At 65.9% G+C, this 23,323-nt stretch overlaps 2 protein-coding genes across 4 annotated transcripts; one reads left to right on the top strand and one right to left on the bottom strand.

Moving 5' to 3' along the window:
• Positions 1 to 22: 22 nt before the first annotated feature.
• PRSS56 (serine protease 56) lies at positions 23 to 6,625 on the bottom strand. The gene is made up of 17 exons (XM_074912246.1): positions 6,604 to 6,625; positions 5,659 to 5,820; positions 4,857 to 5,054; positions 4,257 to 4,310; positions 3,698 to 3,887; positions 3,486 to 3,594; positions 3,247 to 3,406; positions 2,947 to 3,089; positions 2,669 to 2,828; positions 2,367 to 2,555; positions 2,098 to 2,259; positions 1,891 to 1,954; positions 1,533 to 1,695; positions 977 to 1,127; positions 758 to 844; positions 367 to 473; positions 23 to 238 (listed from the first exon to the last, which is right to left on the bottom strand). Exons 1-17 carry the CDS (start codon positions 6,623 to 6,625, stop codon positions 65 to 67), a joined length of 2,295 nt encoding a protein of 764 aa, XP_074768347.1. The 3' UTR covers positions 23 to 64.
• A 2,846-nt stretch (positions 6,626 to 9,471) lies between these two features.
• SLC12A9 (solute carrier family 12 member 9) lies at positions 9,472 to 21,388 on the top strand. Of its 3 annotated transcripts, XM_074912244.1 has the most exons (14): positions 9,472 to 9,700; positions 12,096 to 12,230; positions 12,403 to 12,540; positions 12,768 to 13,067; positions 13,288 to 13,395; positions 13,508 to 13,619; positions 13,724 to 13,881; positions 14,151 to 14,233; positions 14,580 to 14,704; positions 16,047 to 16,239; positions 16,411 to 16,585; positions 17,397 to 17,543; positions 18,013 to 18,543; positions 18,625 to 21,388. In XM_074912244.1, exons 1-14 carry the CDS (start codon positions 9,511 to 9,513, stop codon positions 18,861 to 18,863), a joined length of 2,634 nt encoding a protein of 877 aa, XP_074768345.1. In that variant the 5' UTR covers positions 9,472 to 9,510; the 3' UTR covers positions 18,864 to 21,388. The 3 variants fall into 3 exon arrangements, with proteins under 3 accessions (XP_074768345.1, XP_074768344.1, XP_074768343.1); XM_074912243.1 differs by having other exon boundaries at positions 12,777 to 13,067; positions 18,013 to 21,388; XM_074912242.1 differs by having other exon boundaries at positions 18,013 to 21,388.
• The last annotated feature ends 1,935 nt before the right edge of the window (positions 21,389 to 23,323 follow it).

The raw sequence follows: 23,323 nt of genomic DNA, 5'->3' as shown, positions 1-23,323 counted from the left end.
CTGAGGTGCCATGTGGGACAAAAGGGTGGAAGAGCCTGAGCCGGGGAACACCCCAGGGGCACCATTAGGTTTTCAGCGCCTCAAGCGCCAGAGCGACAAGGCCAGGCATGCTGCGGGCCAGCGAGTCGCTCTCCAACCCCACGAGGCCAGCGAAGGCTGTGGGGCGACCCCCCACTGTGGCCCGCACCTGCGCCCGGTACAGTCCCTTGGTGTTTTTAGAGCCCAAGTCCACCAGGATCTGTGGGGAGACCACAACACCGTGAGTCCCAGGGAAGCCAGAGGCACAGCTGGAAAGTGAAGGGCTGGCAGGGGAGCACCGTCTGGTTGCCAGGATGGGGTCTCGGAGTAGGTCAATGGGGAACTCACCTCCTGGAAGGTCATAGTCAGGTCTGGCTCAGGCACCCGCAGCACCCAGGCGTACAGCTCCCGCACCGCAGCCACCCGTACCGCCGACGCATTGAGGCCGGGGCAGGCTGCAACCCCGGGGATGGGCAGGAGTGAGATGGAGGCGGGGAATATTAGGGATGAATCGTGGGGGCACCACGCTGCTGCCCACCCCAGGGAGGAGCACTCATGCTCTGGGGACACCAGGACAGCAGGGACAGAGTCCCTGTGGAAGGGGGTATAGCCACGGGCAGTCCCACCGACATACGACAACCAGCCCTGGGACTGGGGCGTGAAGTTAAGGCTGGGCTTGCCATCGTCCCGATGGTGGCACATGTCATCCTGCAGTGGCCAGGGGCTGCGGGGCACTTACCTCTGCCCACGCCTGCCTCCTCTTCCTCCTCCTCCACCCCTGGCAGCTCAGAGGGCACCAGTTCACGTTTCTCCCTCGGTGCGGACCCTGCCCCTGAGAGAGGTGTGGAAACCCCAGTAGGGATATGGCTGGTGGACACTGCCCGGGCCCGGAGGCAGCCGGCGGATGGACACCCTGCTGCCCCGTTGTCCCCAGCCCCCCCAGGGTCCCAGGGCTCACGGCTCAGCGCAGGGGCCTCTGCCAGCTCCCCAGGTGTCCATCGCCGCTCTGTGGCTTCAATGGAAGAAGTGCCGAGGTCCAGCTCTGCCCTCAGCTGGGCAAGAAAGGCTCGTCCCTGTCCCACCAGCTCCTCCACTGCCTCCTCGCCCTGCTGAAGGGAAGGGGGGCACAGAGTGGGTGGTGGGACACCCACGGCACACCCGTGGGCACAGCCAAGTGCACGGGGGCAGAGTGCAGGGCACAGCTGGACTGGTCAGACAGGGCACCAGGGACACACGACAGCTCTGTGGCTGCGTTGGATCAAATCCTAAGCTGCAGGATCAGACCCACGGCTGGCTCTGCAGTGGCTGGACTGGGAGCATTGATTTCAGGTGGGGAAGGTAAGATGCCCCCTCTGTGGTGGCAGAGTGGGAGATGCCACTTCCGTGGCTGCACAGGGGACAATGGACACAAGTGATGTCAGAAGGGGACACAGGGGAACTGATAGGCCTTTGGTCCCTGGTGGCACCATCACCAGAGGGGCAGGGGGTCCCCCAGCCCATCCCTCCCCACATACCTGGAGGAAGAGCCACATCTCCCCGTGGACCTGCCCCCCATCTGGGGTGGGTGCCAGGGGGCTACCCCCTGCCATGGCCCTCAGCGCCTCCACCCAGTCCTGCAGCCGGGGCCCCACGGCCCCAAAGAGCCCGGCAAAGGGGGGAAGCCACCCAGCACCCCACCTGCAAACACAGTGGGGCAAGATCAGGCAGGTGCCCAGTGGCACCTTTCCCCTGGGCAGTGTTGCTTTGCACATCCTTGGTGGGGTCTGGGTGGCCCTGGGCACCCCAGGAGGCCGTACCCACCTCCCCCCAGGTGTGTTGCCCACCTGCCCAAAGCCTTTAGCCCCTCTTGTCCTGTGTCCCACCACGCCTTACCTGGTGGGAGGTCTCCGGGGTCCATCTGCCGTGGGGCTGGGCTGGCCCCCTGCCATGGCAAGGCCTGTGAGGACAAGAAGGGGAGAGGAGGAACAGGGGCAGGGGAGCCCCATGGGGGTTCCAGGGCAGGCTGGTCGTGCTCCATCCACTGGCATAGGCACCCCAAGTGGGCATGGTGGGCATGGGGTGGCCCAGCCCAGGAGGTACCTGGAACATCCCTGCGGCTGCGGTGGGGGAAGAGATGCCCGTAGATCTTGCCCAGGAGCTGGGGCAGGGCGCGGGTGAGGAAGGAGAAGTCAAACTGGTTTCGGATGAATTCCCCAGCCCGGCGAAGGAGATCCACCAAGGTCTGTGCATAGGAGTGCAGCTCTGTGGGTGCAGCAGGAGAGTCATGGCTCTGGCACCATGCCGGCCCCACGCTGCCAGACACGGGGTCCCTCCCCACACGCTCGCCCCAGCATGACTCCCCAGCTCACCGCATCGTCTCGTCCTGGCACGGCAGGTCTCCTCGGCCAGGCGGGCACAGGCGGCCCGGCCCTGGGGGACCCGGCAGGACCCGGCATAGAAGGCACAGAGGCGGCTGCGTTCAGGCGGCTGCTGCTCAGGGGGCAGCTGGGCCAGCGCCAGCAGGTCGAAGCAGCTCGGTTCCCGGCTGCTCGGGGCAGCTGTGGGGGCACCAGTGCTGCCATGAGGTGCTGAACTCCCTCCCCCCAGGGTGATGTATCCCCACAGCACCCTGGGCATCTCAATCCCCCCCAACAGAGCCAGTGGCACTCACGGTCCATCTGGAGGCTGAGCCAGTCCACGAAGGCAGTGACACGGGTGTAGACTCCCGGTTTGCCCTGCTCACCGCAGCCATCGCCCCACGAGGTGATACCATAGAGGACAAAGCGGTGCGAGGATGGGTCCTGGCACGCCAGCGGGCCCCCTGAGTCGCCCTGGGTGTGGGGATGCCCACGCATTGGTCTGGGCCAGGACCCCAACTGCACTCCCAGTGCTGTGCTGTGAGGGAGTTTTGAGCTGGGGGGCTGCCAGCCCCCCAGCCCCCAGCATTACCTGGCAGGAGTCGATACCCCCGGACAAGTACCCGGCACAGAACATGGCGTTGGTGAGCAGGTCCCTGCCCAGGGCACCCCGGCACGTCTCTTGGCTGAGCAGGGGCACCCGTGCCTCCATCACCACATCGGCCGTTGGCCCCTCTGCTGGGCAAAGTACACGTTACAGGGTCTCCCGTGCCTGGACATCCCCCTCTCTTTTGTACCCCCCTGCCCTGGCTTGGGGCATCGGCACTGGGTACCAGAGAGGGCACCAAGGGGGATGCCCCACAGCCCCCACGGGTGTTGGGGTGGCACCTACCTTCATAGAGGGACCCCCAGCCTGCGATGTAGCAGGTGGTGCCGGGGCTGGGCTCCGTGGGGCCGCTGGGCAGGCACACGGGGCTGACGGTGGGTGACGGGGCCAGCGGCACCGCCAGCTCCAGCAGCGCCAGGTCCCCGTGAAACGTCTTGGGGTTAAACTGGAAGGAGATGGGGGGTGTCAGTGGGGCGTCCTGGGGCATGGACTAGGAGATCAGGGGGGTGCCCACCTCCACTGACCTTGGGGTGAGGCAGGATGCGCCGGACAGGCACCGCCTGCTCGCCCGTGCCCAGCTTGTCCAGCTCATGGTCGCCCACCACCACCGTCCACGCCAGCTCGTTCCGATTCCTGGTGGGTTGGGGGACAGCTGGTTACAGGGGTGACAGGGGTGCCACTCCACACACCCCTCTGCAGGGACACCATCCCCACATTGCTCTGCCCTCCGTCGTACCCAGCAAAGCAGTGGGCTGCGGTGAGGACCCAGGAGAGCCCCACCAGCACCCCTCCACACATCAGCTCCCCGTGGAGCCGCACGGACACCAGCCAGGGCCAGGCTCCCCGCGGGGCCACGCTGCCGCCCATGATCCGTCCTCGGGGGGCCGTGGTGTTGGCCTGGGGGCCGCCTCGGCGCCCGCAGCTCCCTGGGGGGATAAAGCTGGGGTGAGAGGGGTGTTCCCACAGCCCTGCTGCTGGGACACCCCCTATCCTGGGTGAGCACGGAGTGGATGGGTGTGGCGATGCTGGGATGTCCGTGGCGGGCAGAGGGGGTAGCGGGTGACCCCCGGGGGGGTCACGCTGCACCGGGCGTGCTGTCAAGCCTCATTGTGCTCACGGAGGCGAGCGGGCGGCGGGCCGGGGGCACCCCGCAGGCCGGCAGCTGCCGACGCTAACCTCTGCCCCCCAGCCCAGCAGGCAGCCGGGGGGCTGGGGGCCCCCGACGGAGTTGGGGGGGGGGGGGAGAGGGGGCGGGGGGGGGAGGTGTGGGGCACTTTGGGGCTGCCCCAGCTCACCTGCCATCACTGTGCCCACTGGCACATCAGGGCCTGGGGCCGCAGCTGCCATCCCTGCAGAGACAGGCTGTCATATCATGTGGGGGCACCCCCCTCCCCTCCCCCATGTCACCACCATGTCCCTGCTGCCCCCAATTCTCCTCACTCCTCTCAGTGACCCCCAGATCCCCATCCGTCATCCAATAATGACCCCTGTCCCACCCCAGGTGTCCTCATCACCCCCAATGTCTTTTCACCCCCAGTATCTCCATCACCCCTCTTGCTCTGTTCCCGCACGCTCCCCTCTCCCATCCCAGATCACCCCTCAACGCTTTGTCCCCCCCAGTCTGCTCCATTGATCCAAATGCCTCCATCCCCCAAATCTCCACATCTCATCCCAGATCCCTCCATCCCCCTCCATCTCCCCATCCCACCAGAAATCCCCTATCACCATACTGTACCCCCACCTCCCCAGACTCCACATCCCACCCCAGCACCCCCTGTCACCCACAACGCCTTATATCCCCCCAGGCAATCCCAGGCATCCCTCGGGGATGCCCCATTTATTATTGTAGGGTGTCCCTTCTCTTGGAAGAGCCAGGGGTGACGCGGCTCACTCACGGCACTCCTGGAGGCGGTGGCGGCAGAGCTGGGCGCTGAGCGGGGCACAGGCATGCTGGGCCCCCCCGGGTGGGCACAGGTGCTGGTAGGGGGCACAGACCTGGCTCAGCGCCCAGTTGCGCTGGGGCAGCTTGGGCAGTGCCTGGGCATCCAGCAGGGCCTGGCAGCTGGGGGGCACGGCAGGGGGCACGGCTGGTGCTGCAAGGAGAGCAGGGCTGGGGGCATCCCCATGTCCTCCCAGCCCACCTCTGCTCAGGCCACCCCAGGATCTGCTTTGGGGCAAGTGGGAAGGGGGTATGATGGGGCCACAGTGTTGGCATGTTTTGGTAGGGTTTCCTGGGTGATGGGATATATTTGGGGGGGGGGGGGATCTCTGGGAAAAAAACAAGGCATCAGACAATGTTTTGGGTAGGGCTCCTGGTGATGTTTGGATAGGATCTAGAGAGGATAAGGAACTCCTTGGGTAGGGTCTCTGGGTGGTGTTTTGGTAGGGTCCCTAGCAGTTAGAGATGTTTTGGGAGTCTGGGAGATGTTCTGGTAAGGCTAAAAGATAAAGTCTATAGGGAGGGGATACTGTTTGGGTAGGGTCTTGGGCTGTTATTCTGTTGCGAGTTTCTAGGGGACCCAAAGCAATATTTGGGTAGGGTCTCCAAGCATGGATCCGTGTTTAGGTAGGGTCTCCTGGGCATGAGGTGGTATTTGGATAGCGAACCTGGGCAGTGTTTGGATGGGGACCCTGGGTTCTGTGTGGGATGGGATCTCCTGGGGCTGGGGGCCATGGGGCTGGAGGGCTGTGACTCACGTGGGCAGCGGTGGGTGAGGTTGGCACAGGGGGGGAAGAGACAGGGGGCACAGAGCCCGCAGGCACCCCGCTGCCGCTGCTGCTCGGCCAGCGCCCGCTCCAGTGCCAGCAGTGCGCTCCTCAGCGCCGCCTCCAGCACCAGCGTCCCCCGGCTCGACAGTGCTGCCAGACACATGCAGGGCGCTCAGACCCCCGGTGCCCCCACCACTGACCCCCACCACAGCCATGGGGTGTGCCCAGCCCGCCCGGTGCCCATGGCCCGATATTGCTGGGCACGACCTGTCACCCATTGGCATTGCCTAGGGTGACAGGCATGACTGTCACCTCCCTGGTGGGGTTGGCAAACGGGCACCTGATGTGGGGAGGGTGTTTGCCCGGGCCTGCTGCACGTGGAGGCCCTGTGAGCACACGTGTGCAAACGTGGGCACGGAGTGGGGTGTGAGCCTGGGCAAGTGTGCCCCCCGTGTGCGTGCACCTCTGTGCACACCTGTGCCTGCGCCACTCACGTGTGTCTGCCAGGGTCTGTGTGCCCGTGTCTGCATGTCCCCACGTGTCCCCGTGTGTGCGCAGTCCCGTTTGTGCATCCCCACGTGTTCCTGTACCTGTGCCCACCTGTGCCCACCCACAGCCACCCTCCTGCTGGCCGTGCCCTGGCAGAGGGTCCCCCGGAGCTGGCACAGATACTCGGGGCAGGAGGGAGAGCTGGTGGCCGTGGGACATGAACCACACCGCTCCTTGCAACCCCAGTGTCCTCAAGTGCCACGGGCAGCATTTGCCACCCAGTCCATGAAGTATGGGCATGGGGGGGTTGCCAGGCACCCGGGCATCCTGCCTGTGTTTCCCCCTCCTTCCTGAGAGTGGACCCAGGAGTCCTGGCTCCTACAGCCACCCCGTCCACAGCCAAACCCGCCCGCAAAAATGCCCCCATCCCAGTGCCCCACTGACCTTGCAGGACGCCGGCTGGCATGGGGTACAGCCCCTGACCCAGGGGAGCACCCCCTGCCAGCTGCAGCAGCGGCAGCAGCGGCAGCAGCACAGGGGGGACCAGGCGGACCCCAAGAAGGGCATCCCGCATCCTCTTCCCTCCTCGCTCCATCCCTGGGCGGGCAAAGGGGGGCAGGAGGGGGGAGCCCCCGAAATGCCCGAGGCGGGCGAGGAGGGATGGATATATACGGTGCCCCCCGGGCGGTGGGAGGAGAGAGGGGCCGGGGGAGCACAAACAGGCGAGTTCATTAATGTCGCGCCAAGATGCCAGCTCGGGGCGGGGGGCGCGGGGGGGGGCGCAGCCGGGGCCTCAATGCCGCCTTTGTTCGACGGGGCCTCCGGGCGGGCAGCATCAGACGGGCGCTGCGCTCCGGCGCTGCCCGCGGCCCTTGATCATTTTCACGCCAAGCCCCGGCCGCGCCACCCTCCCTCCTGCGGGCCCCGGGCGGGGGGTGCGAGGGGGGGCGGACAGCGGGCGGGTGGGAACGCACCGGCGGCTGCGGGACGCGGGGGGCCCGGGCCGGGCGTGGGAGACCCGCCGGGGGCTTCAAAGGCGGACAGCGGGCCGGGAGCGGCCGGGGGCGGGGGGGACATTGCAGGGCGGGGGGGGTGGGAGGGGGCGGAGGGCTGGGGGGGGCGGCGTGGGGCTGAGGGGGGTCCCCATCTTTGTGCCAGCTGAACGGGCAGCTCCGTGCAGGGGCACTGCACCCCCCCGTGCTGAGCACCGGCTGCCCCCGGCGACCCCCCAGGACCTCGTGTCCACACTACGGCAGCTCCTCGTGTGGGGCGCAGGAGGGGGATGACACTCACCCGGGGGGGCACGCCGGGGAGGTGGGAGTGCAGGTGGGGCCAGGGCACCAGCTGCAGGCAGCAAGTGGGCAGCGTGCCTGGGTCTGGGGGGCAGGTTTGGCCCAGGGATGGGGGGGGGGCGCTGTACTCGCCTGCCCAGCTGGGGAGGGTCTCCCCGTGCCTGCATCGCAGCTTGTCGTTGCCCCACAGATTTGGGATGCCCACACCTCCTGCCCCAGTGCCGCCCTCCTGCGCCCCGGGGCCTGGCCCCAGGTCCTTTGGCAGGGCGGGGTGCGGCCACCCCCCTCACACCTTTGGGGCGCAGGGGGTGCCCGTGCCCCCATCTCTGTCCCTGTTAGGGGGTCGGGGTCCCTGGGTCCCCATGTCCATTCGGGGGTGCCCGTGCCCTCATCTCTGTCCCTGTTAGGGGGCCGGGGTCCCTGGGTCCCCATGTCCATTCGGGGTGCCCGTGCCCTCATCCCTGTCCCTGTTAGGGTACCAGGTGGGTGTCCGTGTCCAGACGTCTGTCCTTGCCAGAGGCAGGGGGTGCCTGTGTCCCCACTCCACAGGGGGACAGGGGGTGCCCATTCCCGCCTCTCTCTCCTCCTTAAGGATTGCCCACGCCCCTCCTCTCTGTCCCCACCAAGTGCAGGAGGTGCCCGTGTCCCCAGTTCAGGGGCCGGGGAGGGGGGGGGTGCTACTGCCACCACCCCTGTTCCCATTAGGGGCAGGGGCGCCCCCGTGCCCGCAGCCCCGGCCGTGCCGCGCTTCCCCCCAGCCCCGCGCCCCCCGCCCGGCCTTGCTGGTGCCAGCGGGGCGCGGACAATGCCGCCTCAGTGGCACATCAAAGGCGCGGAGCTGCCCGCGGCTGGCACGGCGACAGCCCCGCCGCAGATGAAAGCCCCGGCCCCGCCGGGCTCCCACCTCGGCCGCCGGGACAGCGCGGGGACACGCTGCGCCTCCGCCCCACGGGGGACGGGGCGGGGGACACACACACACACGGGCACGGACGCACAGCGCCATCGCGCTCCGGGGAACGGTCCCCGCGCTCCGTCCCGGTGTCACCGCACGGATTCCCCCCACTCGTGACACGGGGTCGTGCCGGGAGGGCGGGGGCGGCCCGCAGCCGGCGCCCACCGGGTACTCAAGGCCGGGGTGGGCCCCGGCCCCACCGTGCCCCTCCCGCCCCTCTCCCGGCCCCGGTGCCGGTGCCAACCCCATTAACCTAATTGGCGAGTCGCTCCGGCAGTGGGACCCCGGGGCCCGGGCAGATCCCAGCCCCGGCGGCAGGGAGGGAGGAGGGAGGGAGGGAGGGACGGCGCCCACGGGGGCCCCGATTGTCCGGTAATTGGCGCGGGCAGCCGAGCCCGGCCGGCATCGGCGGGGGGGGCGCGGGGAGCGGGCACCGGTGCGGGGAACAATACCGGGGTCCCCGGGGGTGCCCGGGGCTCGGGGGGCGGCTTGGGGGGTCCGGGGTCGGTACCGGGGTGCTGACCGCTGGAAGGAGGGGTCGGGGGCAGGGGCCGGCTTGGGGGTGCCGGGTGAGTCTCGGCATGGGCGCGGGCGGCTGTCAGTGCCAGCTACCAGAAGTGGGGAGACCCCGGGAGGGTCGGGGACGTTCGGGGTGTGGGGCGACCCTGGGGCCGGGGGGTCACTGCGGGGGTGTGGGGGGGACACCTCTGGGGCTGGGGGGCGGCGGGAGCCACTGTGCGGGTGCGTTTAGGGTCGGGGACCGTGGTAAGAGCGGGGGACGTGCGGGGGGCGGGGGCGTGGCCGACAACGGGGCGGGGCAACCCGGTACTCGGGGCGGGGCCTATAGGGTTGGGCCGGCCCGGGGGCGGGGCCTACGCTAGGGGCTGGGGCGGGGCCTGTCCGGCAGGTTGGGGCGGGGCCTATCGGGTAAGGCGGCTCCGGGGGCGGGGCCTATCCGGCGGGTCGTGGGCGGGGCCAGATGGGCGGGGCGGGGGTGTGGGCGGGGCCCGGCGGGTCGGGCCCGGGTCGGCGGGCGGGGCCGGCGGGGGTCGGGGCCGGGACCGGGCGCGTTTCGGGGCCGGCGGGGGCCGCGGCCGGGGCCGGGCCATGGCGAGCTCGGAGCGGAGCGCGCTGCTCACGTACCGCCTGTGCGGCGGCTCGGGCGAGGAGGAGCGGGGCCGGGAGCGCGGCCGGGCCGCCGCTGCCGCCGCCGCCCCCCGCAAGCTGCCCACCTTCCTGGGCGTCGTGGTGCCCACGCTGCTCTCCATGTTCAGCGTCGTCCTCTTCCTGCGCCTCGGTGAGTGCCGCCGCTCCCCCAGGGTGCCCCCACCCTCCCCCGGCCGCCGCCTGGGGCCCCTCGAGACTCATCCGCCCTGCCTGGTACACCCAGTCCGGGCCCTGTGTCCTCCCGGGGTTCTGTGACCTCCTGAGGCCCCCCCCGCCTCACGTCCGGAGCCCCCGTGCTCACCCTGAGCCCCCCAGTCTGGATCGCCAGTGTCCTCCCTTTGCCCTCCCGGTGCTCCCCCACCAGCCTTCCAGTCAGACGTCCCCCTGCTCCCCCCGAGCTCCCCCAGTGTCCTCCCGGTGCCCTCTCTGATCCTCCCTCTCTGGAGTTCCAGTGCTCCCCTCCACTGCTCTCCCCAGTTCACCCAGTCTGGGGTTCCGAGCCCCCCCAATCTGTAGGAGTCCCAGTGCTCTCTCTCTCAGTTCCCCCCCGAGGCTGTGGTCCTAGTGCCGTGTGTCCACTCCTGACCCCTCCAGTCTGGGGTCTGGCCCCCCAAGGCTCCTATTGTACCCGCAGGACAGGAGCCCAGTTAGGGAGCTCAGTGCTCCCAGTAAGGGACACCAGTCTGAAGCCCTAGTGTCCCTGGTGCAGGACTCCTGTGCCTTCCCAAAGCAGGAAAGCAGGGTTCCAGTGCCTCCATGTCCCCCCATCCCCCAGTGCTGGGACCCCACTGCTCCCAGGCATCCCCCAGCTCTGGGCTCCAGCACCCCAGTTCTCTCCCGGATCTCACACGGTGTCCCAAGGGCAGGACCCTGGTGTCCCCCATCAGGCACCCCGGCCCCCTCCCCCCCCCCCCCCCCCGTGCTTCTCAAAGGGCACAGACTGGGTCCCAGTCTGCTCCCAGTTTGGATTATCAAGCTGTTACTGGGCAACCTGTGAGAATTAGGGGGCCAGGCTGGGCATGGACCGAGGGGGGTGGCAGCCCTTTGCAGGGGGAAGATGCCCCAGTCCAGCCCGGGGCCGACAGGGGCCCGTGGCCAGCGGCGTCTGCCCTGGTCCGGGAACGGGGAAGGCTTTTCCTCTTTCACTTTCCACCCACAGAAAGTCCGGGGCGGGAGCTGGCTGCGTGCTGGGGGGGCCGGTAGGCCCTGGGGGAGCCTTGAGCCCCTTTCCCTGCCTGGGCCTCCCCCCCGGGCTGCGAGCACAGCTCTCCCCTGCCATCACTTGGCCCCTTCCCACCTCCTGTTTGGGGTCCTTCTGCAAGCTCTGACCCCCACCAGCCCCCACCGCACAGCAGGGCTGGGATCCCTCCGCCTGTCCCGGCCCCGCTGCCCGGGGGTGCATCAATCCCGGGGGCCGTGGGGCTGGAGGGGAGGTGCGGGCCGGAGGGGGAGGGGAGCTGCCAGGAAGAGGAACCGTCCCACCGCGGGGGGAGTCGTGGCTCCCGCAGCAGCCCCCTGCTTCCCCCACGCCTCAAATACCCCCCCAGATCTCCAGGGCGAGCAGCCCTTCCTGCTTATCCCAACTCCGCTTTTGGGGCACCCCTTTATTTCCGCCCCCCCCCCCCCCCCCCCCCCCACTTCCCCACCCCTGCTTTTTGGCACTTGGGCACCCTCTGGCCCCCTGGGGATCACAGGGGATGTCCCCAAATCTAGTCCGGCTCCCTGAGGGCTCCTCGCGGTGGCTGTGCCCCGGCACCCCCCTCGCCTCCCCGCGGGCATGGCTGCGGCCTGCCTTGCGGCTGAGATAGGGCATCTCCCGGCAGCCGCAGGCCGCCCCTGCCTGCCTGCAGCGCTGCCAGCCGAGCTTGCCTCCCGGCACCCCGAGCAGGGCCGCGGGGACCTCTGGGTGCCCTGTCCCCAGGGTGGGGACACACACATGCTGAGGAGCGGTGCCCCAGCTGGCGGGGATGCCTGGGGCTGCTTTTGCTTCCTGCTTTGCAGCGAGCAAGCGGGGTGGCACCGTGAGCCCCTCGGGGAGCCCCTCAGCTCCTGGTGCCCACGCTGGGGTGCGAGGCATCCTCTGCCTGCTGAGGGTGGCAGCAGGGCATGGGGGCCCTGGCACCCCCTCACAGTGCCCCGGGGCTGGGTGGGCAGCAGAGCCTCTGCCCTGTTTGTTTGCTTTTTGGGTACAGCCTTGCAGCTGCCCGTGCTCAGGGTGTGCCTGGGCCTGATCCTGGCACGGCAGGAGGATGCGGATGCCCTGAGGTGGAGGCACTGGCTGGGTGCTGCTGTGGGTGGGAGGTGGCAGCACCATGGAGTGGGGACATCCCACCTGGCAAGAAAAGACACCCACCCTGGCAAGAAAGGGGGTGGCATGTCTGGGGGGAGCTGTGGGCACGAGGGTGAGAACAGCCCGTGTGCCTCACTGGGGTGAACTCTGGGCAACAGCTGTGCCGCAGATCCTGTCCTGGGAGTGGTCCGTGCCCAGCTAACGGGCATGCTGACCTCTCCCATGTCCTCGGCAGGGTTCGTGGTGGGCCATGCCGGGTTGTACCAAGCCCTGGCCATGTTCGCGGTGGCATACTTCATCATTGGCATGACTGTGCTCTCCGTGTGTGCCATCGCCACCAATGGGGCGCTGGATGCTGGAGGAGCCTACTGTATCCTCTGCTGTGGGTGCTGCTGGGGCAGGGCAGATGGGCCAAAATCAAGTGATCACCCAGCGGCCTCAGGGTGCCACGCTGGGGCTGGGACACCCTTGGCCTGGGAGGGAGAGGTGGGGGCACGCGGTGGTGGTTTGGACTGCTGACATCTTCCCTTGACTCGAGCAAGATATGATTAGCCGTGCCTTGGGCCCAGAGTTTGGGGGCAGTATCGGGATCATGTTTTTCTTGGCCAATGTGTGTGGCAGTGCCCTCTACGTGCTGGGGCTGGTGGAGGCGGTGGTGGACAGCTTTGGCATCCCTCCCGGTGAGTACTGCTGTGTGTGGTGACAGGGGACAGCTGGTGTCCCTTACCTGAGCAGCCCTAGCACCTGGACAGGAGTGCCAAGCACTATGCCCGGCACAGCCAGCACAGCTCGCCCAGGCCTCTGGCCAGCGAGTTGTTGTCTGTCATGCCTGGCACAATGCCAGCAGCTCTCAGCTCCCAGAGATGCCCACTCTGAGCCTTGCTGATCCTGGCTTCTCTCTGCCCAGGGCAAAAAGCTGGCACAGGTGTCCATGTCCTGCCCCAGAGCTACTGGTACGAGCTGCTCTATGGCACTGTGCTGCTGGCCCTCTGCCTCCTTGTGTGCCTCGTGGGTGCCTCCATCTACGCTAAGGCCACCTTCCTCATCTTCCTCATCGTTGCGGGCGTCTTGGGCACCATCCTTGTCAGCTTCTTCGCCACGCGGCCCATCGGGGTGCCCATCCGCTTGCCCCGCTTCAACGGCTCCGAGATCGAGAATGGCTCCTTCACTGGCTTCTCCCTCGCCACCCTGCGAGACAACCTGGGGGGTGAGGAGACTCTTTCCCCACCCTGCCCACCGTACCCACCATGGCACTGGCACCTCCACATTGGCAGGGGCTTGCTGGAGGGTGGGGGGGTTTGTGGACACAAAAGCAGGTGCCATGGGATGGTTTCTCCCATTGTTTTATGTATATGGACACCGAGGAGTGGGTATATGGTGGGGTTGTGCCACCCCAGACAGCCCGTCACAGCTTGTGCGTCTCACAGGTGGGTACGCGGTGGACTACACCACCGGGCAGATGATGAGCTTCAGCTCCGTCTTCGCGGTGATGTTCAACGGCTGCACTGGCATCATGGCAGGCTCCAACATGTCAGGTACGGGCAGAGGGTGTGGGGCTGGGTGGCACCGGGAGTGGGAGCCGAGGCTGGAGGAGAGCAGGGGGGTGCTCTGCCTGTGGGCACTAATGCTGCCTGCTCCTGCCCACAGGGGACCTGAAGCGCCCAAGCTACTCCATCCCGCGGGGCACCATCTCTGCCGTGCTCTTCACCTACCTCGTCTACAACCTGCTGGCTTTCCTAATGTGTGCCACCTGCAATAGGTATGGCCAGCCCATCCCCTTGCCAGGGCCATCATTGCCAGGGTTGTGCCAGGGCATGCTGGCCTGTGTGCCATGCATGCCAGCGTGTCCATGTCTCTCTCCAGGACCCTCCTGCAGAAAGACTATGGTTTCTTGCGTGACATCAGTATCTTCCCACCCCTGGTCACTGTGGGCATCTACGCTGCAACCCTCTCCGCAGCCATGAGCAACCTTATCGGGGCATCCCGCATCCTCTATGCCCTGGCCCGGGATGATCTCTTTGGTGAGTTCCTGGAGTGTGCTGGCGCCCACCAGAGCCCATCTGATAGGTTGTATCTGCCGGGGACCAGCCCTGGCACCAAGGCACTCCCGTCCTGGTGTAGGGGTGGGAGTGATGCTTTGTGGGTTGGAATGTGCCCATTTGGGTCACCTACGTGCCCTGGTGTTTGCCCCCACCCCAGCACCGGGTTGGGTACAGGTCTTCTGGCTGGTGGCCAAGCCTGTTGGTGCCTGCTGGGGTGCCCCAGCCCAACTTCCCCCCTCTGCCCGCAGGCCGGGCGCTGGCACTGGCCAAGAAGACATCTGCCAGCGGGAACCCGGTGATGGCGGTGATCCTCTCCTGGCTGGTGGTGCAGGTGAGTTTGCCAGCCATGCTCCTTTCCTGGCTTCACCTGGTGAAGGTGGATTGGCACCAGGGCTGGGTGTCATGGAGCCTGGCATGTCCCCCTACTCCTGAGGATCCCCCCCAGGCCCCCTGCCCCAGGTATCCTGCTGTGGCTGTGCCCTTCCCTCTCTGAGCCCATAAGTGAAGGATAAATCACAGCAAGGGGCAGGGATTCCTGCCCGTGTGGCACAGCCCATGCGCTTTCCTGGCACACCACTGTGGCATGCCCCAAGCTCGGCAGGGATGGCTCAGGCATGTGCTGGGGATGCCATCGCAGGGGGTGCATTCACCCTGTGTCCCCCCCATGCTCTCTGCAGCTGGTGCTCTTCTCTGGGAAGCTCAACACCATCGCAGGGGTCGTGACCACCTTCTTCCTCCTGGTTTACGCCACTGTCAACCTGGCCTGCCTGGCACTGGAGTGGGCATCAGCCCCCAACTTCAGGTACCCGTTGGCACAGGGGAGGGAAGCTGTGCTGAGAGGCTGGGCAGGCACTTGTCTGTCCATCTGTCTGTCTGCATTTCCCGTGCCATCCCTGTGCCTGCTCCCCCTCTGCAGGACAGAGATGCTGAACACCCCTCTCTTGGGCATTAATGGGGGCAGAGACAACCCCAACCCTGGGGAGGAAGAAGGGGACAGGTCCCAGTATGGCACTGGCTTGGCACAGTCCCCACGCCCTGGCACTGCTTTGCTGAGTGGATATAGATAAATCCAGCGCTACCGGGTACCACCCCCCACTCCCCTTAGGCTTTCCGGAGGTAATTTATAGCCTGTGCCCGCCCGGCATCCCCCAGGCAGCTTGCCAAGTGGTGATGGAGCCCACTTTCCATTAGCGCTAATTAAACTAACAGAGGAGGGGGAGGGAGGGGGATCCTGGGTGGGGGGAGGAGAAGAGATCTTCCAGGAAGGAGGAGTGTGCATGGCAGGCAGCTCCAGCCTGGGGCGAGGGGTGTGGGGTACCTGGCATGGGGCTGGCCTGGCAGGGCTGCCCAAATCTGGGGCAGGGGAGGGCATGGCAGGGTGGCTGGGGGGAGCCTGGTGTTCTTCCTGGGTGAAGCCCGATGCCGTCGGTGCAGGGTGCTGTGACTCCCACAGCAGGGACAGTCCCCCAGGTGGGACAGAGGTGGTGCCTGAGCAGGGATGGGTGGCACTGCTCGGGGGTCCCCTGGAGTTCCCTCATTCCCACTGGTGTCTGTGCCAGGCTGGGTCTTGGCTCCCGCCCAGCTGCTCCCTTGGCTGGGCACGGATGGGGGCAGGATCGGTGCCTGGGGGGAGGCTGCTGGGGTGAGTGGCGACGGTTCTCTCACCCACCCCACACTTGGTGCCCCCTCCACAAACACTGAGATCTCCATCAAGCGCAGCGGAAAAGGATTTTAATTACCTTTCAGGAAAAACAGCAATTAGAGAAAATAACAGCTTCTCACCTCCCCGCCTCCACCTCCCTGCGCCAGCCTGAGTGGGCACCACAGCCACTGGTGCTGCCATACGCTGCCCAACACTAGCTGGCCTGCCAGGGTAGGCCAGGGCAGCACCAGCCCCATAACCATCACTACCCCTGTTTGCCAGGGGCTGGCAGCAAGGGGCTGCCTGGTGCCCTGGGAGGTACTATCTCCCCTCTGTGCCCTCTTCCACAGGCATCTGGGGTGCCTGACATGCCCTGGGCTGGCAAAGCAGGGTGCACTGGGGTGGTTTGTGTGGCATCTGGGCGCAGCCCCTCTTGCTGCGTTCACCTTGCAGCCAGCATGCGAACCACATGGTAGCAGGTGTCCCCTTCTCCCTGCTCCAGGCCCACCTTCCGGTACTTCACCTGGCACACGTGCCTGCTGGGCATCGCGGGCTGCTGCGTCATGATGTTCCTCATCAGCCCCGTGTCAGCCTCAGCGAGCCTGGGCTTCCTCCTCATCCTCCTCCTTGCTCTCCACTACCTCTCGCCCAGCAGCACCTGGGGCTACATCAGCCAGGCCCTGATCTTCCACCAGGTGAGCCCTGTCCTCCTCTGCTGTCCCCTCACGGGGTGGAGAGCTGGTGTCCCCATGCTGTGTCCCAGTGGCAGGTCTGTCCTGGGTAGTGTGTCCTCGAGGCTGGCATCCCTGTGGGGTGGTTCGTTGAAAGAAGGATGGTTCCTCACCTGCAGCCCTCCCTCCCTCCAGGTGCGGAAGTACCTGCTGATGCTGGATGTGCGGAAGGACCACGTCAAGTTCTGGCGCCCGCAGATGCTGCTGATGGTGCAGAACCCACGGGGCAGTGCCCGCCTTATCGACTTTGTCAATGACCTCAAGAAGAGTGGCCTTTATGTCCTGGGCCATGTTGAGTTGCAGGACTTGGGTAAGGGTCTGCACTGTCCCTGGCACCAGTGGCCTCTGCCCCTTGCTGTGGTGCTGGGGGGCTCCCCCAGTCCTTGAGGTGACGCTGTTGACAGCTCCTGGCTGGGCTGGGGGGGTGCAGTGAGGGACTGTCAGCATTTTGTGCACACGTGTGGCACCCTGGGTTTGGCTTGGTATGAGAGACATAGATGACTCGTGTCTGTACCACGTCTCCTGTGTACACGTTTGCACATGTGTGTGCTCAAATATTCATCCTGCACATGGTTCTGGTGTGCACACGTGGCATGTGCCAGCCAGGCTCTTCGGGCCCCTGTGCAGCACGGTCCTGTTGAACAGGTCAACACCTGCACACACCCAGCACGTGTGGGCACACACTGGGCATGGCCCTGCACATGTGTGTGCCTGCGTCCATCCTCACCTCATGCCCGCTGCTGTGTGTCCACGTGCTTCAGGCCTGTTTGCACCCTGGTGCGTGCTGGTTTGCACACACAGGCTCCCTGGCACACGCAGTGGCCATCCCCACCCCAATGGATGCATGGGCTCTGCTCCCCCTTCCCCCACCATTGCCGTGGTGACTAATGGCCTGAAATTGGGGAGGGGGGATGGGGCTGCCTGGGTATATTTTTATATATTTATGTATAATTTCATATCTCTGGCTGGAAGCACCTGCTTTCCACCCTCCCCGTTTCGTGGGTCCTGGGGTGGGCACAGGGGTTGGCACTGGTTCTGTAGGGGGGTGCTGCAGAAACACTAGTGCGAGCTGCTGGTATGGGGTACCCAACCCCCTGATGCTGTTCTCGCTCCCCACCCAGACACGCTGCCCTCAGACCCGCTGCAGCCCCAGCAGGACTCATGGCTGAGCTTGGTGGACAAGCTGAATGTCAAGGCCTTTGTCAGCCTCACCCTTGCACCCTCAGTGCGACACGGCGTCCGGCAGCTCCTCTTCACCTCTGGCCTTGGTGAGTGTTGCCTGGGCTGGGCACAGGTGGGGATCCGCTCCACTGCCCCTGCAGGGTGAGAAGTGCTGAGGGCTTTGCAGCAGGCACCTGGGTGGGTGATGCCAAAGCCTAGTTGGGGCTTGGAGGCATCTGGGGTGAGCAATGCTAAAGCCAAGTCGGGGCTTGGAGGTATCTGTGCTACAATGTTGAAGGGCTTGGAGACACCTGGTTGTGCAATGCCAAGGGGGTCGGAAGCACCTGGTGTGGGCAGTAGCAAAGCCAAGTGGGAGCTTGGAGAGGTGTTGGTTGGGCAATGACAAAGCCAAGTTGGGTCTTGGAGGCAACTGTGTGTTGTGATGCTGAGGGGTCTGGAATCACCAGGGTGAGCAACGCCAAAGCCAAGCTGGGGCTTGTAGGCCCCTGCAGTGCCAGGAAGGCTGGTGGGGCCCTCCACCTCTGCTCAGTCGGGCTGGTGTGGTGTCTCTGGCAGGCGGGATGCGCCCCAATACTCTGGTTCTGGGCTTCTACGATGACGAGGCACCGCAGGACGGTCTAGCCCGGCACCCCGCCTTCACCAGCGCCCGTGAGGAGGTCCCCCTGGGCTTCCCCCCTCTGCGGGCACCTGCCACCCCCAAGCTGCTGTCACCCCGGGAGTATGTGGGCATCGTGGCTGATGCCCTGAAGATGCTTCGCAACGTCCTGCTGGCCCGGCAGCTGGAGAGCCTGGACAAGGCCTGGGAGCTGCGGCGGGCCGCCAGCCCCCCACCCACCATCCACGTCTGGCCCGTCAACCTGCTGCGGCCCGACAGCGCCCGCTACGCCGACACCTGCAGCCTCTTCCTGCTGCAGATGGCCTGTGTCCTCAACATGGCGCGGGCCTGGCGCCGGGCCCGCCTGCGCCTCTTCCTCTGCGTGGAGGCGGGTGCCATGCCCCATGCCCAGGAGGAGAAGCTGCGGCAGCTCCTCAAGGACTTGCGCATCCAGGCCCAAATCCAGCTGGTGCCCTGGGACGCCGTCACCCGCCTGCACTGGCAAACCCGACGCGGACCCCCGGGGGGACCAGCACCCGCCGGGGCAGCGGAAGAGGAGGAGGAAGAGGAAGGGGCTGTGAACTTCCCGGCCAACACCACGCAAGTGTCGGATGAGTACGTCTGTGCTGCCAACAAACTCGTCCTGGAGCAGAGCCCCGCGCCGGCCGTACGCTTCCTCTACCTGCCGCGGCCACCGGCCGACACCAGCCTCTACCCGCTCTACCTGCACCAGCTGGAGCTGCTCACCCGCGGGCTGGGCCCCACCGTGCTGGTGCACGGGGTGAGTGCCGTCACCAGCACCCAGCTCTAGGTCACCCTCGGGTCCCCCCGGCTCCCTGCACCCTCCTTCGCCCAGTGCCTTTAGCAGCCTGAGCCTGGGGCTGTCCCAGCCCCCGTGTTCCCACCCTGGCGGGCAGGTGGGTGCCCCACACTGGGAGGTGGGTGCAGGGGGGTGGTGGACGGGTTGGTTTTTGGGGGATGTCTCCTGCAGAGGATTAAAGCTGCCCTGGCAGGATCCAGGTACAGCCCTGGAGCTGGCCGGGCAGCGCGGAGCATTCACGGTGCCTTTTCTTTGGGGTGGTGGTGGGGGATAGTGAGGTCCCAGGGAGGGCCAAGCACTGAGTGCCCCAGTTGGCTACTGGGAGCCCCTTGGTCGCACCCTGCAATCCCCCTCCCTGTGCTTCCCCCTTCCTGCAGCCCCCAGCCTCTCCTCCACTGACTCCTCCGGGCACCCAGCCAGCAGCAGGGATTGATTAAAGGCAGCCTCGACCTTGGTGCCCCAGCTCCCCACCATCCTCCCTGCCTTTCATTAGGAAAAATTAAATGGGAAGGGGTGGGGGAGGGGAGCCTAGATGCCTGGGTTCCCTGTGTGAGGCTGGGGGTGGGGGGGGAGCAGCTGGGTGCTGGCCCTAATGGCTGCGGGGTATGACACCCCAGATCTTGCTCAGCACCCCTGGTGCTGCTGGGTGGGGGGCACCCGGATGCTTTAATCTGCAGGGCCCCCCACGGGGTCTGAGCCCCTGCTCCTGGCAGGGAGAGAGGGAAATGATTGGGGGCTGGCGGGGGGGCCTTACCTGGACACTTGGATCCCCTGGCCTTGCTGGGACCTGTCTCATGGGACATTGCCATCTCCCCCCACCCATCATGACCTGCAGCAGGGAGCTGGCATTGTCCCCTGACACCCCCCACACCCCCCCTTATTGGTTAGAGGAGGGCAGGAAATTGCCTGGGCGCTGGGTGATAAATCCATCGGGTGCCTGGCAGGCAGGCAGCTTGCCCCGGTGCTGCCTGATGGATCGCTTCCTATTAGCCCCGGCACAGGGGGGGGCTGCTCCAGGCTGGGCTGGGCTCTGGGTGGGGGGACATGCGTGGCACTGCTGCCTGTGCCCACCCTCCCCAGGCCTGGTACTGCCAGCTGGCAACTGCTCAGTCAGAGGGCTGGAAAAACCCAGGAGGCTGGGTGATGCTGGGGGGAAAAAATGGGGGGGGCCCCCTTGCTCCCCACATTTTGCAGTGGATTGTGCCTGAATCCCCACCCCGGTATGGGGGCAGGGGTCTGGGGCTGGTTGTGCTCCCACCATGGGAGGTGGGTGCCTCAGGGTGGGCACCGCGCTGCCCGCCGGGTTTATTTACAAACAGGCGGGAGCTGGCACAGGGCAGTCGGGCACCAGCGGGACCCGGCGGCCTATAATGTTAATTATCACCACGTAATTAAAAGCCCATAAAAAGCCTCACACTTCATTAAATTAAAGCTTCCCTGCACCATGCCGACGGGCTCCAGCAGAGTTAACCTTGGCCGTGCCAGGCACCAGCTCCACTGCAGCTGGGGACCTGCGGCGGGGGGTGTATGGGACCCAAGGCTGGGGGCGTGCAGCCCCCCACGCTGTTGTGGGGGGATGCAGCTCTGCACATGGGCACCCCCCAACACCATTCGTCACCCCTGGGCACACACGGGAAGCACACCCGGCTGCATGCACAGCGTCACACACACACACGGGGATGTCGTCCCAGTCGGAGCTGCCCCTACAGCCTCGCGTGGGCACGTGTGCCCGTGCCAGCCCCGCAGACACACGCCCTCACGCACACCGGGATGCGGGCAGGGGGCTGACACGGGCACGTGTGTGCACACCCAGATGTGCACCCGCTGCCTGCACCCAGATGTGCACCCGCTGCCTGCACGGCTGCTGCCGAGGCAGCATCACACAGTGGCACAGCAGCTCCGGCACACGACGCCCACACGGCGCACACCTACACAAACAGCGTTTCTTCTTCCTGCCTACCATAGGGACAGGCAGACAACAGACACACACCCTGCGTCTTCTCCAGGCCCCCACCCGTTGTTGCCAGTGCCTGGAGAGGTGATCGGCTGTGGGGAGAGCACCTGTCTGTGCCTCCCCCACCCCCCCCCATGCCTCAGTTTCCCCAAGGGCTGTGCTGTGCTGAGAGAGGTGCATGGGGGACCCCCAAACCCTCCTGGCAGCCTGGTGCCCTGGGTCAGGGGTGCTGTGCCCAGGTCTGGAGGGATACAAAGTGGGGAGGGCCCCCCCCAGCACACAAGGAGGGGCATTTATGTGTTAAGGGGGGATATGCATGGACTGGGGGGTGGGTGTGTGTGTGCATGCGTGCACAGAAGGAGGGGTGCTGTGCTGGGGCTATATATGTGCACAAGCAGGTGTGGGTGTGTGCACAAGGGGTGTCTATATGTGCCCATGTGTTGGGGGGTGTATATATATACCCACCCCTAGGTGTGGCGTGCTGATGTGCACACAGGGCTCCAGGGGTGGGGGGGAGCCAGGGCACACACACCTGTGAACACAGGTGTGACCAGCACCCCTGGGCCCAGCAGGGGCTGGCCAGAGGGCGGCAGGGGCTGGCTGGGGGGGCTGTGGGGGGCAGGCGCCAGTGAGTGCCTATGCCCCGGCCCTGCGGGGGTGGGCAGCCAACGGGGCCTTGGCTATTTCTTGGAAATTTCGCAGCATTCATTTCAGTGCAAATAAAAGCTGTCATTGCCGGAGAAATGATACTGATCGGGGTCTGAAAAGACAGCAAATTACCCGCCTGAAAATGCACCGCTGGAAAAAAATGCATATTAAACACACAAAAAGGCACTTTGCCATCAGCCGCGCTTCCCCCGCCGCTCCAGAATAACCACACTTTACATAATTCTCCCTCTCCACCTCCGAATTAATTTCGCAGACAGAGGCAGAGGCAACCCTCTGACAATAGCGGAGGGGAGACGTGGCGGCGGTGGTGGAGGAGCGGGGCTGGGGGCTGCTGGGGAGGTGCCTGGCTCTGGGTGGGGGACACGGCGAGTAATGGGATGCCAGGGTTGCAGCTGGGGGGGGGACCAAGGAGTTTAGGGGGACTCAGGGGTTCAGGGGGTCTGAAGGGTCCATGGGTGGGGGCTGTGGGTGCTGGGTGGATGTTCCCAGCTGTGGGGTGGAGCGCTCTGTTCTTCCTTCCTTGGGTGCTGGGGATGGGGGGCCCTTGTGTTGGGGTTTGTGGGGTGATGCTCACCTCAACAGGCACATGTTGGGCTAAGTGTTTTGCTACGAGGGACAATTCCTCGCCCCCTACCACCAGGGTAAGCCTGCCATGTGCCCATCCCAGAGCCTGGCACCCTCCCTGGAGGTAGGCAGGCTGTGGTGGGGTGCACATACAGAGTGTGGTGGGGACCCCCACGCACCCCCTTGCCCCCCTCTTCTGCCCACAGTGCCAGGCACATGTGTGCACTCAAAGGACAGTGTGAGGCCATGCTGTCCGCCCAGGTTGACATCCACAAACTACCACGTCTCTAAGAAACCCCCAGAAACGTGCCTCACTGGGCATGAGGACACCAAGGCACTGCCCAGGAAGAGCTGTGGGTGTACTGGGGGTCCAGCGGTGATGGTGGGGGGGTTTCAGCTGGCTGGGTGCTCTGCACTGAGGGGCTGGCAGAGGGGAGGGCGGGTGGCGGAGGTTGGCACCGTGCTGCTTTGCATTTTCAATGACAGACCCATGCCGGGTGCTCGGGAGAGTGGAAAAATCTTATTTGTCACCTGCTGGCGGTGCGCGGAGTCTCCCGCGCCGCAGCTAATCTCGGGGAAAATGAGGACGCCGGCGGGGTGGCCCACGGGATGGGCAGGGTAGAGTGGGGCTGGTGGGGCGGGTGCTGCCCCGGGCCCTGCACCCACCTGGGTGGGAGCCATGGGCCGCAGGATGGGCAGGACCCCGGGGTCACACCAGCCTAGTGATGCCCAGGTGTATTGACACCGTGGCACGGATCCTGCCTGCTGGGGGTGCGTGGGGTGAGCAGCGCTTGTGGACACCCCTGAGCAAGTGCCCCGCATCCCCAGCCCTGTCTGCAAAAACAAAACCTCTTTTCCTTCCATCCCGGCTTCTGGAGCAGCCACTTGCCTCGCAGTACCGCTCCGCAGGTTGGCACTGTCCCTGCATCCTCTCGGGGCACTCGGTGGAGACTTTTGGGGGGAGTTGGCACTTGGAAGTGGGTGCAGGCACTGCCCAACACCCCATATCTACATGCAGGTGACCGTCCTGCACCTGCTGTACCTCAGATTCTCAAGATGCCAACTCCTGCGGGACGCCGCAGCGCTCTGCGGCCGGCTCAGATTTATCCATTATTTTATATCCACACGCCTTTAATTTTTACAGCCCTGTTGGAGCAATACCCAGGGCTGTTAATAACACCAGCCCCCCCCCTTCCCGTGTGCATCCATCACGCTCCCACCACGGTGCCAAGCAGGTCTCGGGGCCGGGTAAGCACAGGTGTGG

This window comes from Athene noctua, chromosome 8, assembly GCF_965140245.1.
Source record: "Athene noctua chromosome 8, bAthNoc1.hap1.1, whole genome shotgun sequence".
Taxonomy (NCBI): Eukaryota; Metazoa; Chordata; class Aves; order Strigiformes; family Strigidae; genus Athene; species Athene noctua.
Note: the sequence above shows the minus strand (reverse complement) of the source record. Positions and strands in the feature narration are given on the sequence as shown.